At 26.2% G+C, this 18,661-nt stretch overlaps 1 protein-coding gene across 1 annotated transcript; it reads right to left on the bottom strand.

Moving 5' to 3' along the window:
* Positions 1-1,517: 1,517 nt before the first annotated feature.
* On the bottom strand, positions 1,518-18,499 carry LOC100207765 (protein AF-17). The gene is made up of 9 exons (XM_065809830.1): positions 18,293-18,499; positions 16,833-16,912; positions 7,520-7,574; positions 7,214-7,323; positions 4,313-4,410; positions 4,113-4,203; positions 3,312-4,000; positions 2,699-2,790; positions 1,518-2,063 (listed from the first exon to the last, which is right to left on the bottom strand). Exons 1-9 carry the CDS (start codon positions 18,402-18,404, stop codon positions 1,618-1,620), a joined length of 1,773 nt encoding a protein of 590 aa, XP_065665902.1. The 5' UTR covers positions 18,405-18,499; the 3' UTR covers positions 1,518-1,617.
* Positions 18,500-18,661: the final 162 nt, after the last annotated feature.

Here is an 18,661-nt window from a genome sequence, read left to right as displayed (position 1 = left end):
TGTTTCAATTGATTCCAGTAATTTCAATCATTGACATGGTTTCGGGGCTCTCTCCAAACCATCAGCACGCCGAATTTCATACTTTTTCTTTTCCCAGTAGTCCACACGTAAATATTCTGTGCAAGTTTTAAAAACCTGATGTGGTGCCCGGTTTTATCTTGATTACCAAGCCTAACACCAAAGTATGAAAAAACCCTCTTTAAAAAAGTCACTGACTGTTCTTCTATTTTCTTTAAACATATATTCTCTGGATATGTAGCAAAACACATCAGGGTGATTCACACAAATTCTATTTGAACTCATTTTATCTAGATCTAATAACAAAAATGCAACAACAATCTACAATACAATACGTTTTAGGTTAATTTAACAGCAACACTTCCCAAAACAGAAATATCACGCAACATTCATTCTGCACGGCGACAACTCTCATACTAATCTCGACTGCAGTTCAAGGTCACTTTATTTACAGTATGGTTACTCCACCTGATGGATTTTCCGGTTGCAAACAGACCAATAAACTGAATATATGACAAATATATTGAATACAGTAACTAAACATTTTGCATGTGAGTTTTAACTTTGCAAAATGGAGTTAAAACTGTTAATTTCATGTAAAATTGCATCTTAAAAAACATTTATCTAAAAAACTGTTTTCAAATTCAGCGACAAAAATATAGCTTAAATCAATATTCTAATCCTAGGTACCAGAAATTATAATTTTTTTGTAAGCCTGTGTAATTTATGATTGAAATTTTGGCTGATGATACATTATGTACGTCATTGTGTCGTGGACTAAAAGATCTAAGTTAGGTCTAAAACTTAGATCCACGATACAATGACACACACAGTATATCATCATCCAAAAATATTATCTAAGAAAGTATTAGCATTGTTGTAAATTTAGGCAAAATTGGGGTATTTTGAGGTTTTTTACATTACATGTCGAGGTGGCCTAAATAAAAATTTAGGAAGTCGTTCATTTTATTTAGTGTTCACGACGACTGGTAAATTTATTTTGTGTTTTTTAAGCATTTTTTACGCAGCTGTTAATCTGTATATAATTTTTTTTCAGGTGTCTTGAATATTTTATACATAACTTTCTTCATATAGTCTTTCATACTTATTTTCGTTTAACATTTATCAGTATACGTATTTTTTTTTAGTTCTTTTAACTTTTTTGTATTTTTCATCGAAACTTTACAATAACATTAAAAACGTCTCGTGAAAAGAAATGAATTAAGCATCGACACTTGTAGAACTCCACATAAAATCTCAAATTCGTTCTTAGGCATCCCAATTAAAAACTCTAATAAAGACTTACACCTATAATAAACTTACATATATGAAGAATTATACAAAAATTATACATATATAAACAATTCAAGAAATAACAAAAAAAATCACAAGAGCACCATGAGGATTTTTTCTTTTTTAATTAGCAATATATCAGAAATAATTAATATGCAGGTTTTAATGGAAAGCGGTATCCTATGTTACATGCAATAAACAATACAAAATCTAATTTGTAGTATAACTCTTAAATATATACATTAAATATAAAATGAAAAAATCAATTCTACACAATATACAGAGAATTATTCGAAAGCAACAATATTAAGGAGGCAACTGAATAAGATCTTTGCCAAAAAACTCACTAGGAGTAAATGTTCTTGAGAATTTATTTTCGTTCATATTTTTGGAAAGTTCTGGTGTTTCTTGAAGAGGAGCAGAAAAAGCTTCACCCGACACAAACTTTGCACTTGCAGCTGCTAACATATCTAAATCAGGGGAAGAAACAACTCCTCTTTCTTTTACGCTTGCAGTTTGAGGAGACTTTTTATCTGAAATCGTGCTGGAAGTGGTATTTTGAGAAGATTCATTTAACTTTGATAACATTGCAGACAGGGGATTAGTATTTCCATTGTCACTGTCAAAGGAGACAGCTAGACGGGAAGTTAATCCCAGCAAGCGGTCTCGTCTAGATTGAAGTTCAGCAAGTTTCTTTTCTAATTTCATGTTATCAGATTTCAAGTATTGTAAGCAAGACAAAAGTGACGCAACTAAAAAAATATTGGATAGTCATAGTTCATATATATTAAATACACTTAGGGGCCTTTCAAAAAGTACTTACACAGATATAGGGAAAAGAGAGGGGGAGGGATACCATCAAGGTTTGACTCTCGCGTTCTTTATCTTTGCTACCACTTAATTACTTACTACTTAATTACTTTTTTTTAACAGAAAAAATTTAATTTAACGAGTTTAAAAAATCAATATTAATAACTATTAATAGAGAAATATCGAATTAACGTCTTCATTTTTTAATGTTTTGAAAAATATAAGAGTTGGGAAGAGGAAGGGCTTTATTTTGTAATAAATAATGCGAAATAAGAAATAGGAGGGAGAGGGGAAGGTCGATGAAAACATACAGGTGCGTACAGGTTGGGGAGTCTTAAGTCAGTGGTTTTATGGCGTAGGTACTTCATGGGTACGTCCTTAGAATTGGAACCAATTAACCTGAGCGGAAAATATATTGAGCTAAACATTAAATTAATATAAAAGCATGTGTTTGTTATATTTGAGCAAGAAACAACCACTGTATAGAAAGCAATATCTTCACATATTATATTTTCAGATTATTAAATGATGCATTAAATATTGATTAAACATTGTAAACAATAGCATAAAAATATACCGTCGAAATGCTGTGTCTTTGATGTAATAAAATGTATGGTATCATTCCACTGCTGTTCAAGAAATTCCTGAAAATTGTTTGCAGGTTGTTTTCTAAAATAAATATTAGCCATATAAAATTAGCAGATAAAAAATCACAGAATAATCAGCGGATTATAAAAGACTTAAATATTATAATTTTTATTTAATAATAAAGTAACTACTTATATTCTAAAGTATATGACCTCAGTTCGTCAAGTAGAACATTCAGGTCTTAGAAAAACACTCAGATCTTAATAGACGCATTCCTCACTTATTAAATATATTTCTTACCCTAAAGCCTCCTGTTTATGAAAATTCAGAAATTATCTCTCTATTTGAAGTTCAAAGGAGATGTTAACTTACATACAGCAAAATAAAATCTATTCATTTACCCACCTTTTAAACAACAAAGTAACCTTTGAAATTATTCATTCCCAGCCTAAATTTTATTCAGTTAAACGCGCTTTTTTGGATTATATAAAAAAATTATGCAACATTCATAGATTGAATATGAAAAACGTAATGCTGGTTAAGAAGATTAAAATTATAGATTTAGAAAATATAAATTAGGAAAAAATCAAAAAGTTTCTTACTGATTGGATACAAATTTATCCCATGATCCGATTTTTCCATTTTCAACAAGATTAATTTGCGATGGTTCAAATAACACGCTTTGCTCTTTGTTAGTTTCTTCTTTTTTTTTCTCTCCTTCGTTTTTGTTTCTTTTCTTTTTAATTAGTTTCTTGTTAGGGTCATTTGCATGTTTGCTTTTAAGTAAACTATCTTCCTTAATCGCACGTTTATTTTGAAGTAAGCTCTCCTCTTTAATTTTTCTTTTGTTTTTTTTAACATTGTCTATATTACGAATAGATAAAGAATTTTCACTATCTTTTAAACATGAAGTTGTGGTAGGCGTATTTAATGGAGAAATTTGCTTAGGTTTTTCTTCATTGAGTAAATCATTTATACTAAACAAATTTTTTGAGTTGAAAGAGTTTGAAAAAGTTAATTCAGAATCAAGATTTTTTCTTGCTTTTTTTGGATCTGATAAACTAGAGGGACCATCGCCTGTGGCAGGTGATATTTCATCTACAAATTCCACAACATTTGTTAGAGTGTGTAAATCAGATAGACGAAACTTAGAAGATTGTTTATTTTTACTAGTAGAGTCAAGTGAAGTGTTGCTAGAAGTACTTTCATTTCTAGAACGTGACTTTGTATCTTTGAAGTGTTTTTTGACTTCAGATTCACTGACATATGTAGATTGCTGAGCTTGTTTCTGCTATAAAAATTTATATTCGACAAATTTAAACATTTAAGAACGTTATACAGTGAATTTGAAAAAAAAAAAAAAAAAAGTGAAGAAAAAAAAAATTACTTAAAAAATTCTAAACCTTTTTACAGGAATGATTTGAACAATATCCAACATATTGAACATTCCCATTCACACTACCTTCCTCACACAATAGTCTTTTTGATTGGGCACTATATAATTAAAAAAAGCAATTATGTAAATATTTATGAATATTTATGTAGCTATAGAGATCATACAATATTTTAGTTTATTAGATTTTGTTTCAACTTTTATAAATACCATGTCACATGAAAAGACAGCTTGCATCCTATTTTATGACATGCCATACATGCACCACTTTTGGATTCTCTGCCACTATCCTCACAAATATAACACAGCTATAACAAATAAAAAATATATATTCCAGCAAAAAAATATATATTATAGTAAAAAAAACAACTTTGCTGAATGTCAAATTACGTGGGATTAAGTTTTGGTTGATTAAACAAGCTTTCGTAGAAAAGAGAAACAGTTTTAACTAAGCAATTTTAAAGACTTAAGCTTAACAGCCGATTCAACAACAATTTTGGCGCTATCTAAATATAATCTTATTAAAAAAACTCAATAGCTATTCTCAAATGATAAAAGTATTTTATTCAAAGATAAATAAAAGGTAGAGAATGGAAGCAGGAATGAACTTGATAAAGAGAAGCTTGGTAACTTTTCAATGTACTTATTGGTAAATTTATTTATTACTCACTTATTTGACTTTTATTCAAAATTAGGGACTTAGTAAATTATTGATTTTTGGAGAATGGAGACTGACTCTAAAATCCTTGAGAAAAAATGTTGATTATATCATTATTTTATCTTAGGTCTGATGCAAAAAAAATTAGAATAATGCTCTCTGTAATATTTGATCAAAGTAAGAACATGAAAATTTATCATGCTTGCTTTTCTTACTCCAAATTCAGTTCTCTACAAATATTTTATTTACCTTTGAATATAAAATTGTTTCAGCAGGTTCTTTTAATGAGGCTTATTCTTTTCTAAACAAGGTTCAAAAAAGCATATTAAATGTCATTGGACCTGCCTTACTTTTCAAACTTGAGTATTCAATTGTTGTAAAGTTTGCATCTTTTTCTCTTTTCTACAAACACTATCATGGTCACTGCTTAAACAAGCTATCATCTTTTGTTCCATCAACCAAAACTCATTCTTGCTAGGCTTGTCATTCAGCTAAGTCGCTGAATGACAAGCCAAAGTTTATTGGTTGTTTTTTTTTTAAAAAAAATTTATAAGATAAAGATTTTATTTTTATTTTTTTACACATTTTTTAACATCTGCTTTGTTCTTTGACTTGTATCAAATTTTGAGGCAGTAAATAATTATTTTAAAAATAATGAAACAATAACATTAAAAATAACACTGGTTTATAAAAAACGCTTCCACACAATATAGCACATTTTAATATGCAGTCCAGATTGCATGCCATTAAATTTTTACATAAATGGCAGTCTTTTCCTTCCTGGGAAGACTTGAATTTTCTAATTTTTTAGCCAAATCATAACTTTATATTTTCCTAAATATCTTATCCTTAAATGTTTCTTTTAAAGACATACATTACCAAATCATTGCCTTGATATTTTTACATTTAATTGTAGAAATAACAAAAAAAATTTTTTTTAAACTTAAATCTAATTAAATTTCAAGCAGAAAATACTTCAAAAATCCAAATAATATATAACAAAGTTGGACACAAAATTTAAAACTAGTAAATCAAAAAAAAATTATTTTTTCAAATCCATGCTTTATGCAAGCAGAATTCTATTGGGCCTAGAAATTCTTTTTTTGTTATCTTTTGTAGAAGGAAAAATTACTGTTACGTTTTTAAATTTTTTTTTTATTAATTCAGTGTTCTTTTAAAATTTTTGTAGAAGGAAAAATTACTATTATATTTTTATATAATTAATTAAAGTAATAAGATATATATATAGAAAGTAACCTTATATAAAGCATGGAAAAAACAATAGGTTTTGAATCGCTGCGCTTTAATGTCTTCGAAACTGCAAATAATTTGCAAATCAATGATTTTTGTGACATAATACGCAATTCATATCAAATAAATAAAATGTATGGGGAAATACAAATTATATTTTTGTTAACTTAATTAACTTTTTTTGGTCAAATTTTTCCATTTCCTTGTATTGTCATCGAAAATGATTAAGTGTGCAAAATTTGAGCAAAATTGGTTGAGAAAAAAGCTTTCAAAAATTGATTTCAAATTTTGTGGCACACAAACATATATATATAGAAAGTAACCTTATATAAAGCATGGAATAAATCAAATGATGCTTTATCAATTTTGTTTACATCTAATAAATGGAAAAGGGGAGAGTTGCCTTAAATTTACTATGAAATAAATCTTTATATTTAACTAGAAAGACAACATTAAGAGTTTTAAATATTATAAAATTTTATTAACTAAACATTATAAAAGTGCAACCCTACGGTTTTTTCAATTTTATTTGACTTTAATGAACACATTAATATTAGAGTCAAACATTGATTTATTAACACATTATATTATTGAAACCACCTGCCTTGATTAGATTAAGGCAGATGGTTTCAATAATATAATTAATTAAAATAAATTAATATAACTAATTAAAATAAATTAATATAATTAATTAAAATAAATTAATATAATTAATTAATTAAAATAAATTAATATAATTAATTAATTAAAATAAATTAATATAATTAATTAATTAAAATAAATTAATATAATTAATTAATTAAAATAAATTAATATAATTAATTAATTAAAATAAATTAATATAATTAATTAATTAAAATAAATTAATATAATTAATTAATTAAAATAAATTAATATAATTAAAGGCAAATAAGAATAGTTAAAACTAGTTTTAGTTTTAAAACCTTTTTATCTTTTTATCAATTTAAACTGACCCGAAAAATGTTACTAAATAAACGATAAAAACATTACAAAAGTCTTTTTAGTTTTACAGTTTATTTATGTAATTTTTAATAACAGAATTATTTTGGATAATCATTGAAAATCATTAAAATTTTTAAAAAGAATATAATATTGGGATATTGAGAAAAGAATATTGGTATAACTAAGTAAAACAACTGAATAAAAAATTGGTAAAATTTAAAATCTCATATAAGTTATACCTTGGTAAACCTCTCATGTGGAACTGATGATAATATTATTGGCTCCATAGTACCAACATCACCAAAGCGTACTTCAGGTATATATAAAGCGCAAACAACATGGGCCCAACCTATAAATGAAAACAATAATAAAAGTAAAAACTTTTTAAAAATGTCTTTTAACAGTACAACTATTTAAAAACCGAAGATTTAAGCGAGCAAAAAAAAGTATAATATTAAATATTAGTATTATATTTTTTGAATTTTCCACAGGTACCCTGAAAGTGGAAATCTTTTTATTTATTTAAAGTAAAAAAATTAACAAACCTCCATTATCTGTTTTCTTTAGTGCTCCATCTCGCATCGGACATAGCTCGCATTTCTTTGAAAAATTTTTTTTTTAGCATATTAAGTATTATTTATCAAAATTATTGCTTATTTTAATAAATTTACAAGTAAAATGGTATATTAAATTTACCAGTAAACTATCAGTACATTATCTATTATACTTTTAAGTATACTGTAAACAATAAAAATTAATAACGCATGTTTACAACTAAATTAACTTTAAAATAATAATGTTTAAAAAAATATTACAACAATAAACATTTCAAAACTAAATAAACTATATTGTGTAAAAAAATAACTAAGTGGTGTCAATTGTAGAACATGGTTACCAGATAATTATAATTTTTAGTAGTTATTGTTATAGTTACTATTTGTAATGTTTTTTTATTCACATAATTATTAATATCAATTTTATTGTATCATTATTGCAATTATTAATATTATTTTTATTTTCCTTTCTTTCCTTTTTTTTTTTTGTTTTTTTGTTTTTTGTTCTTTTTTTTTTTTCTTTTTTACTTTATTTTTAATTCTTTCTATGTTTTATTTATAGTTTTTTTTTGTACTTGTTTTTTTGTTTTTCTTTTTTAGGTGTCACTTCATTGACTAGTTTTTAACTATATGAGTGACACCTAACCTTATTTATAGAAATATTATTGAGTTTATAAAAATATTATTGTAAATTTTATTATTTTATGGTTAAATAAATGGATTATAGTTACAACAGAGTACTTACTAACCAAATCATACTTTTAGACTATCTGCAAGAATCTGTTGTGATTATATTAACAAACTTTTATTTAAGTAGTTTTAAGAAATTTTGAAATGAATTTTTTTTAAACTAGTTTTATTTTTTGTAAAATAGGATAAAAAGAAGTGGCCAGTTGATCTGTCATGTCCCTCAAACAAAGTTTAGTGGTGCAACCAGGGGTGTGGAGTTGTAAAAAAAAAAAAAAAATACCATCACAGACTCTGACTCCAACCGTTGAAATTTTCAGAGTAAGACTCCAACTCCAAAGCAAAATTTTTGAAAAACTCTTTGAATTCTTTAAAAAATAATATGCGACATTAAAAATTTTTTTTTTGCCAAAGATACAAAAAATTCTATGAAGGTTAAATATTTTGTACATGCAGGTGCAATACTGAGAACTTTTACTATTTTATAACATTTTTTTTATAGTTTTAAATCTAAAGAGTTTCCTTTAATTAAAAGAGTATCTGACCAAACCACAAGAATTAGGGGGTAAAAAAATGCCAAAAATTGTAGCGTAATTTATGGACGACCCCACAAGTTTAATCTAAAAAATATCAACTCAAGAGTGGAAAAAATCTTTTTGAAAAAGATGTAGGTGAAAATAATAATTAAAAAAAAAGAAACATGGCATAACTTTCATAAAATAAGATTCTTGTGAACAAACTTAATCATTATGGAGACAATAGTACAAAAAAGTAAATTTATATCAAAAAGGTTATTACACTAAAATAATAATTTACTCTTATTATTAAAAAAAATAGTTGATTCCCAACAAGGCTGCAAGCAACCACTATTTAAGCTGGAAGTTAGAAGAAAATAAAGAATATTATTAAACAGATTCTCAAGTGAAAGCAAGTTGCGTTCATATCTTGGCCACAGTGTTTTGCATATATTAATAACTTGCGTGTTTTGAAAAATGCGCTGAAAAAACCATACTAATTTAAAGAGAAAATTAAAAATAAACAAACCATAAACTGAAAAGAGAAATGAACTTAAACAATGATAAAATAAATAAAGGATAAATCAGAGAAAATGAAAGCAAAAAAAAAACTATTTTAAATTTCTAAATTTAAAACATTTTTAAATTTAGAAGCGTCTCAATGAATAGTTATAACTTAATTTAAAACTGTTTCAATTAATTTAATTTAATTATTTAAATCTAACAATTTTTCTATATCCTCAGTTTTCCATATCCTCAATTCTCCTATATCCTCAGGCTGATGTAGCATATAGGTTGATCAATTGTGTCATTTGTGAGGCACAACTGTTACATCGGAATTAGTCGAGGGTTCAAATCCTACTAATGGATAGTTTTTTTATGTTTTACTTGCTTTGTAGACATTAGAAAACATCAAAGTTTCAAATTTTTTAATACTTTAGTTTTGAAGTAATTAAGCTTGAATTAAATAACTTTGAAACTTTGATTTTTAGTGAAAATAATTAATTCTTTGTAGTGAAACACTTTTAAATTAAAATAAAAACAAATTAAAATAAAAAATTACCAAAAGAGAAAGAATCCTAGAAAAAACAAATAAATATATCAAAGAAAGCCTAACAGTTACTCAAGACATCCAAGAAAAAAAGTATGCAAATTAGAAAATAAAATTAAAAACAAAAACAGTATAGGTGAAGAGGAAAATAATAAATTACGACAGCTAGAAGATAGACTCAGAAGAAATAATCTTTGCAACGACTGGCTTCTCAAAAATGATCATGAAACCTGGGATGAACCCGAAAAAAAATTATTATTCAATTTCAAAATAGATTAAACATTAAGAATGTTGAAATCAAGAAGGTGTTGGAAAAAAAAAGAGTTAGAAAAAAAGAAAAGAAAACTAGAATAATTGTTGATAAAATACTACATTACAAAGACAAAATAAAAGTTCATTCATCTAATCGACTTAATGGAATAGGAATATACATTAACGAAGACTTCGTTAATGTATATTCCTAGAAATACATAGAAAAAATGGCAACTTATAGTTAGAGAATTTAAGAAAAATCAAGTGAGGGCTTAATTACTTTATCATTTATATTTAGAACTTTTTTTTTTCCTTTTCAGAAAACTAATAATTTAACAATTTATAAAAAATACCCTATTTATGAATGAAGACAATATTACACTTAACTCAGAATTTAATTCATTATGAAATAAAAATAGGATACTTCAAGATAAGCATTCTGACCCGGATTTTAGTTTTTATAGTTATTTCAAAATATTATAAATCTGAAAACATAATGCAAGGACTAGATGTAAATTCACTTTCAATTTTGCATTTAAACATTACGAGCATTTCAAAAAATTTTGAATTATTTAAACAATTGTTATGTCTAAAATGTAAAAAATATCAGAGGTTAAATTTGATTTTTAATTAGTCTCAGCAAGACATGGTGTAATGATGGGTATATTGAGACAAATACAAATTTTTAGCTACCAAATTATAGAATGATTCATCAATTACTACTAATGATAGTGAATCACTATGCGTGGAAATAATATATAAAACCACAAAAACATTTTCATTCACGTTTTATACAGACTACTTTCTGTCTCAATAAAACAATTTGAAAATCATATTAAAAACATAATTAAAAATAAATAAGGCAAAAACAAAACCATTTATTTTGTAGGTGATTTTAACCTTGACATGAACATGAGTCATTTAAATACAAAAATAAATAATTTCTTTAACGCCATATATCAGAAAAGCTATATTACACTAATTAATAAACCCACAAGAATAACTAGAAAAAGCACAACAATCATAGATAAAAAAGTCACCAACAAACTCAAATCAAAAATAAAAACAGGATTATTTAATATATGAATATTTAATACACGCAACATTTCAGATCACTTTCCTGTATTTGTATATCTTACAAAAATGTGATAACATGTATGCACAAAATGTTAAAAAAAATGCAAAAAGTAAATGAAAAATCCATTCAAAATTTTAATACTCTTCTATCAGATTTAAACTAGGATGACCTCCTTAATATTGAACACACAGATAAGGCATATGATAAATTTCTTGATAAATTACAACAACTTTACAAAACAGCTTTTCCTGTAGTTACACAATGTGTGGAAAAAAAACAACATCAAATCCATGGATATTTATATATTATCCATGGTAATTATAGAGTTGTCAAAAAAAAAAAGCAACAATTATAAGTTTCTCAAAAAAAAGCAAATTTTAATAATGAAACTAATTACAAAAATCACAAACATATTTTTGAGATGATTATTAAAAAATCAAAGAAATATTACTATACAAAGCATTTAATAAAACATAAAAATTATCAGCAAAATACTTGGAACATTATTAAGGAAGTAATTGGTACAAAACAAACTGAAAGAATTAGTCTTCTTATTAATCTAAACACTGATAATAAAATTATTAAAAATAAATCTTTAACTGCTGAAACACTTAATCAATATTTTGTCAGTGTAGGTTCCACTTTAGCGTCAAAAATAGAAACTACTGAAGTAAACTTTAAGTCATATCTTATTTCAAATAAGGCCTCTAAGATGGATAATTATGAAATTAAAGAAAAGGAACTCTTAGATGCAGTATATCTTTTAAAATTAAATAAGTGTGGGATTTGATAATATTAGTAGTAATGTAATTCAAAAAATTGATTAAATACTTAACAATCCTTCTTCTACATATCTTTAAAACTAGTGTAAAATATATAACTCGATTAATAAATTTTGTAATGATGGAATAGTTTAAATAAAAAAACAATATGGTTTTTTTAATTAAATGTATTTACCACATTTAATGCATGCCTGAAATTGTTTCTTTTATATTACTCGATTTCCAACGTTAATACAAATTACAAGAGATAATGAACATAACAAATGTTCTGTTTGAAAAAATATATTTAAAAACTTAAAAAAAAAGTTTACTAATAAAAGGCTCCTAAAAATTTCGTTAAAAAAGTTCAGTAAACGCACTATCCCACAAGCTTTTGGAACATTGTCAATAACAATAGCTCATCAGGAATTAAACTATTGGGTTTAAATGCACAACAATAGAAACCAATACATATCACATGAAGAAGGAAAATCTGATTACATGACTATAATTTGAAGTGTTCCCCAAGGCTTAATTCTGGGTCTACTTTTGCGTGGACATACAAGACAAAAATATGGAAGGCTTGTATATAGATACAGTGATAAATTGTGATAAAGAAACAGAGATTATGTTGAGTATAAGAAAGATTTTTAAGAAATATATTTTATAAGGAAATATAATCTTTTTCAAATACAGAATTTAGATTCACTTAATAATTTTTGTTAAATTAATTTAAATAACTTTTAGTGAGGTTTAAAATTAAATTTAATTACAACATGATAGTTTAAAATACTTTCAAAATATTAACTTTTTTTTATGCTCCTATATCAAATAAGATCCTAATAATTACAACAAATTAAAAGCAAAGGGTTTCAGATAAAGCATGTGCTTTATCTAAAAGTAGAAAAATGAATGTTATCAGTAGTTTACAATATTATTTTTAATTATGCAAATTATTTCTAGCCTACACTTAGTCCTATGGTAGATCATCCAGACCATATTTTAAAAATCTGGATAACTGTGTAAAATATCCAGAATATATTTTCCTTTTAATTTTGCTTTTAGCTGAGGTGTTTCTAATTTTTTTTTCAAACATCCCTTAGTTATGTAAAAAAAAAAAAATATTACAAATAATATATACCTACACTTGCACAACCCTCGGAATTAGGGTCGGCATTCGGCAATGCCGACCTAACAGTGTTTAAGGTCGGCAAAAAATTGCTGACCTCGTTTCTATGTTTTATGGTAAGACCATTGTATCAAATTATTTTTGCCGAGCTGAAGCCGACCTCTAAAAGATTGAGGTCGGCATCAGCTCATTTTTCCTAATACCGAGGGTTGCTTGTATGTATGGAAAATATTTTGTATATCCAGAAAAAATTAAAGTTGAGAAAAATATACAGAATTCCGGAAATATCCAGAAAAAGATAACCCCTGTCCTATAATGAAAAAAGACTAGAATATGCAAGAAATCTGCTGAATGCTAAAATCGTTATAAAAAATAGCTACAGGCAACTCAAAATGTCGGCGAGCGACCAAAATTAACAAACTGGTTGCTTTCAGTTGTCTTTCTGGCAACCGACCAAAAGTTTGATTGTACACCCCTAATACATACATACATATAATAATCATGTTAAACATTGAGCAATATGTCAATGCTCATTTGTGAGTGATTGCCACGGTACTCACTGCATCCATTGCAACCAAGGTAATGGCAAGAAAGAGTTGCAACACTTTCTTTTTATAAATAAATGTGAACAAAAGTGCATGCAAATATCTAACTTATGTAAACTTTAAACTGTGTAATGTTAAAACATTAAGTTTTACAGTATAACTTTTACTTAAAAGTACATTGCGGCAATATCTCCTTAATTTTGATTTATAACTTTATTTGTCATTTTATAAAGTCTTTTGTGTACTAAACACTATTAAAACGTTTGTATTACAATGCACCTAAAGGAATGAAGTGGTTAGGTCACAGCGTTTCTGATGCAAAGTGCCAAAGTTCAAATCCTGCCATTGTACTTTTTTTTTTTTTTTTTTAATCTTTTTAGGACTTTTCAAAATAAAAATAAAACACTCTTGAAGCTCTATAAATATATACATAACAAAAAAAGCTTATTTGCCATTTAATAAAGTCTTATGTTTATCGCACAATGCGCTTTAGTGACTAAAGTAGCTAGCTTGCAGCATTTCTAAAGTGCATTGCCCTGGTTCAAATCCTGCCGCTTGTTCATTTTTAACCGGTAGCTAACAAAAACTTTTTTTTAACAATTGAAACGCTTTTTTGATATACTTATTTTTTTCTATAAATATAAACGGCCAGTTAAAGAAATTAAAATGTATTATGTTAAGGGGCCAATTTGAGCATTTGCAAAACAACTCTGCTGACAAGGCACTAAACCACAGAGCTATTGAAATTCTGCATGTAAGAGAAAAACAAACCATTTTATAAATCTCTTATAAGCTCTATGTATGCAGAAAAGTTTTTTTTAAGAATTGTTTTTCTACCATTGACAAAAAAAATATTCAAGTAAATAAGGAGTAAGTATAAATGATCTGTGTGGAATGGAAATGGTTGGTTTAGTAAGGACCCATATTTTACTGGTCTGGACAGCTAGAATATATACAGTATGCGACAAAAGTGTTTACATGTTTTTGAAAAATATTCTTTTTTAAAATAAATGATCGAAATACATGTTTATATATCAATATATATATACCAAAATAAAGGTAATTCATTGTAGTTTCATGTTTTGAGCCTGAATTTAAATGAATGAGAAGTGTTTATAGCAAACTATTTATTGAAACAAAATGTCAGATGTAAACATATTTGTTGCGATTTATGCTATTATTAATTTTAATGCGAAATTAATACTTTGTGGCTATATTTTTAATTTGTTTAAATAAAACATATCTCAATTAGTAATAAACGGTTTATTTAAACTTAAAATTTGTAATGTAAACAACAGAAAAATTATAATTGAAAGAATGAAGAAAGTGTCGAAAGAAATTGAAAATTTAGCAGTTCAGAAGCTTAAATCAGGATTGTCTCTTCGTGAGATAGGACGAGAACTTAATATATCTTATTGTTTAGTCTATAAAATTAAGAAGCGAAACGATATAGAGGAGAAATGCAACAAAAATGGACGCAAGAAAATTTTCACTACTCGAGATCAGAGAACAATTTCTAGATTAATCATGACAAATAAAGCAAAATCAGCACACGATGTAAAGAAACAATTAAATAATGCTCAAGGTACAGTGGTAAGTACTCGAACAGTACAGAGAGAACTCAAGAGAATTGGATTCAAGGCAAAAAAGAAGATCAAGAAACCACTACTAACACCGAAACATCGTAAACAACGTTTGGAATTTGCAAAGAAGTATGAAAACTGGACTTTTGCTGAGTGGAGTAAGGTGATTTGGACAGACGAAAGCAAGATTAACTTGATTGGCTCTGATGGCATTCGATATGTATGGAAAAAAGCTGGAGAAGGAATTTCTGATCGTGACTTTATTCCAACAGTAAAATATGGCGACGGAAAGTTGTTGTTTTGGGAATGTTTCTCTTTGTCTGGTGTTGGTAAAATTGTAAAAATTGATGGAATAATGGACGCGAAACATTATATTGACATTTTAAACAATGGCTATTTGCCTAGTTTACGAGGATGGCGAAAGCAAATTCGTTCGACACTTTTTATGCAAAACAATGATCCAAAGCACAAGGCAAAAATCACATTAGAATTCCTAAATTCGAAGAAATTTAAGATTCTAGAGTGGCCTGCGCAAAGTCCCGATCTTAACCCCATCGAGAATCTTTGGTCTATTGTGAAGAATCGAGTTTATAATTATGAAACAAGAGCAGCCAGTCGACAAGAATTATGGGAACGAGTTGAGTATGTTTGGAGTTCGATAACTGTTGAAGAATGCAAGAAGTTGATTGGTAGCATGCCTGCGAGAATTGCAGCAGTCATTAGAAGTCGTGGAGGCTACACAAAGTATTAATTTCGCATTAAAACTAATAATAGCATAAATCGCAACAAAACTGTTTACATCTGACATTTTGTTTCAATAAATAATTTGCTATAAACACTTCTCATTCCTTTAAATTCAGGCTCAAAACATGAAACTACAATGAATTACCTTTATTTTGGTATATATATATTGATATATAAACATGTATTTCAATCATTTATTTTAAAAAAGAATATTTTTCAAAAACATTTAAACACTTTTGCCGCATACTGTGTATATATATATATATATATATATATATATATATATATATATATATATATATATATATATATATATATATATATATATATATATAACAAACATGTACAGAAAAGGTCAGTGTAAAATGACTTCCAAAGACCCATACTTTTACAAATCTGGTCAGCTAGTAATAATACAATATTGTTGAGATTTAACTTCATTCCAAATCACATTTGTAAACTCCATTAAATCTTTTTTTCTGAATTGAGCAAAAACATTTTTCTTTATGTTTGAAAAACCTTTTTTATATTTTTGATTACTTTTCTTAGGCGTCAAAACCAAGTATTTGGCATTTTAAATAAAAACCTAATAAGAATTTTTGATGTTTCAGGTTAATAAAGATATTTAATAATAAGTTCAATGAAAAATTGTGTAAAAAAATTTTAATTTGTGGAGATGTAGATTAACATTTATGTTTTCAAATTAACACATTTCAAATTATTAAACTTTTAAAAAAAGTTTCAAAATTTTAAATTCAACTAGAATATATTAGATGATTCATTTTAAAAATTATTAAAACATTCAAATAAAAGTTAATTTTTTGAAAACCATATTTTGATACAGCATGATTGCTTTTGCTGAGAATTTCAAAAAAGAGAGCTTAAAGATTCAATTTAGTAATTAATATATAATTTTCTTTGATATCCAACCAAAATATAAATTTAATAATATTTCTCACCACTCGAGCAAGACGTTCTTGTGACTGACACTTGCAACAAAACCACGATCCACTTGGAACTTTGTTAATCCCATAACAGGCTATAATATTAAAATTTTAAAAATGTAACCATCATTAAATGTATGATAACAATAATAAAGATTGTATTACCAAAAACATTTCATTAATTGAAATTGTAAATTTCGATTTTATTGTGATACAAAACACAATTATTTTAAATTTTTTTACATTATTATTACTAATTATATATATATATATATATATATATATATATATATATATATATATATATATATATATATATATATATATATATATATATATATATATATATACAAACACATATATATACAAGCTGACCAGAATTTTTTTTTTTTTGTAGGAGAGAAAACTTATTAAATTTAATGTTGCTGTACTTTCCTACATAAAATAAAGTATTCTGGTCACTATCTCTTTCTCTCACTATATATATATATATATATATATATATATATATATATATATATATATATATATATATATATATATATAAACACACCCACACACTTACTTTAGCAGACTTAGGTGTGTACTATATGAAAATTTTTTGCACACTTCGAGTTTTAAAATGCCAACTTTAATTCAGAGAGTTTTCCATACAAAGAAGAAAAATCAAATAAAAAAACTTAGATCATAATAAATAACAGACTTGCCCGAACCTAAACTCTCAGTTGATGTATGTACTGAATATATATATATATATATATATATATATATATATATATATATATATATATATATATATATATATATATATATATATATATATTTAATATATACATATTAAATATTACAAAATATAATGCTTTTTCCTGAACTAATAGTAGCCTTCCTTTAGCATTGCAAAATTATTGTTTGTATTTTTCAAATGCATGGCTTGTAAATTTTAATGACTTCATTTGAATGAAGTAAAAGGCGCAAAAAATTACTAAATCAAGTAGTTATTTTTAAGTAATACAGCTTGCACTATAAGTTACAGTTAACAATTTAGTTTTACATTAGGGCTAATATAGAACTAAACATACAAAACGCAAATCACACAATAATTATTTGAATGTTATTTATAAAAATTTTAAAATTAAGACATGGTAAAATAGCAATAAGATAGTAATCAAACATTTTTTTTTTTGAATTTTTTAATCAACATTATATTCTCAGAATTTTCAACAATTAATTTCCAAAATTTTCAATAAGGTTACTCTAGAGGGTAAAACCTTGAACCATCAAATATTCTCTAAATTAATAGATCATGAAAAATACTAAGATCTTTAAAATAATGAATTCTTTATAATAAAAAATGCTATTATGAACACAAATGCATACTAGGAAACTTCTACAGAATTGCCAATTAGTTTGAATTGTTTACTTATTTAATTTTAAAATATTTGAAATGAAACGAGAAAGTTCTTAGGTTGACAGACCTTGGTGAACAGCAACGTTACACCCGGAACCATCGCAGTAAACTAAAGGGTTCTCAGTCCATCCTCTCTCATCCAAACACACACAACAACCTCCTATCATTTCTCGAACCATTTTTCGGCATATTTACAGCTGCGGCAAAACGGAAGAATTACATGCATCATCGCATTGGCTCGATTCTAAAGCACCTGCGACTTCTTTCATAGTCAAATTTGTCAGAATTGTCTAGTATACGAATATATTTTACATTTAATATTTTATTCGTTTTAAATATTGCGTATGAAAGACGATTATATGTGAATACAACAAAGAATAAATTCAGGGTGTCATTGGACTAATAACAAAAATGTTACTTGTCTTGAAGTAATATA

The sequence above is a fragment of the Hydra vulgaris genome, chromosome 11, assembly GCF_038396675.1.
Source record: "Hydra vulgaris chromosome 11, alternate assembly HydraT2T_AEP".
NCBI classification, from domain to species: domain Eukaryota; kingdom Metazoa; phylum Cnidaria; class Hydrozoa; order Anthoathecata; family Hydridae; genus Hydra; species Hydra vulgaris.
This window is presented reverse-complemented; position numbering and strand designations above follow the sequence as displayed.

Coding starts and splice junctions, on each gene's coding strand:
- LOC100207765 (XM_065809830.1), bottom strand. CDS start 18,404: ATGGTTCGAGAAATGATAGGAGGTTGTTGTGTGTGTTTGGATGAGAGA. Junction 4,001..4,112: donor CAAATCATTCCTGTAAAAAG/GTTTAGAATTTT, acceptor AAATTTTTATAG/CAGAAACAAGCTCAGCAATC. Junction 2,791..3,311: donor GATAAATTTGTATCCAATCA/GTAAGAAACTTT, acceptor TATTTATTTTAG/AAAACAACCTGCAAACAATT.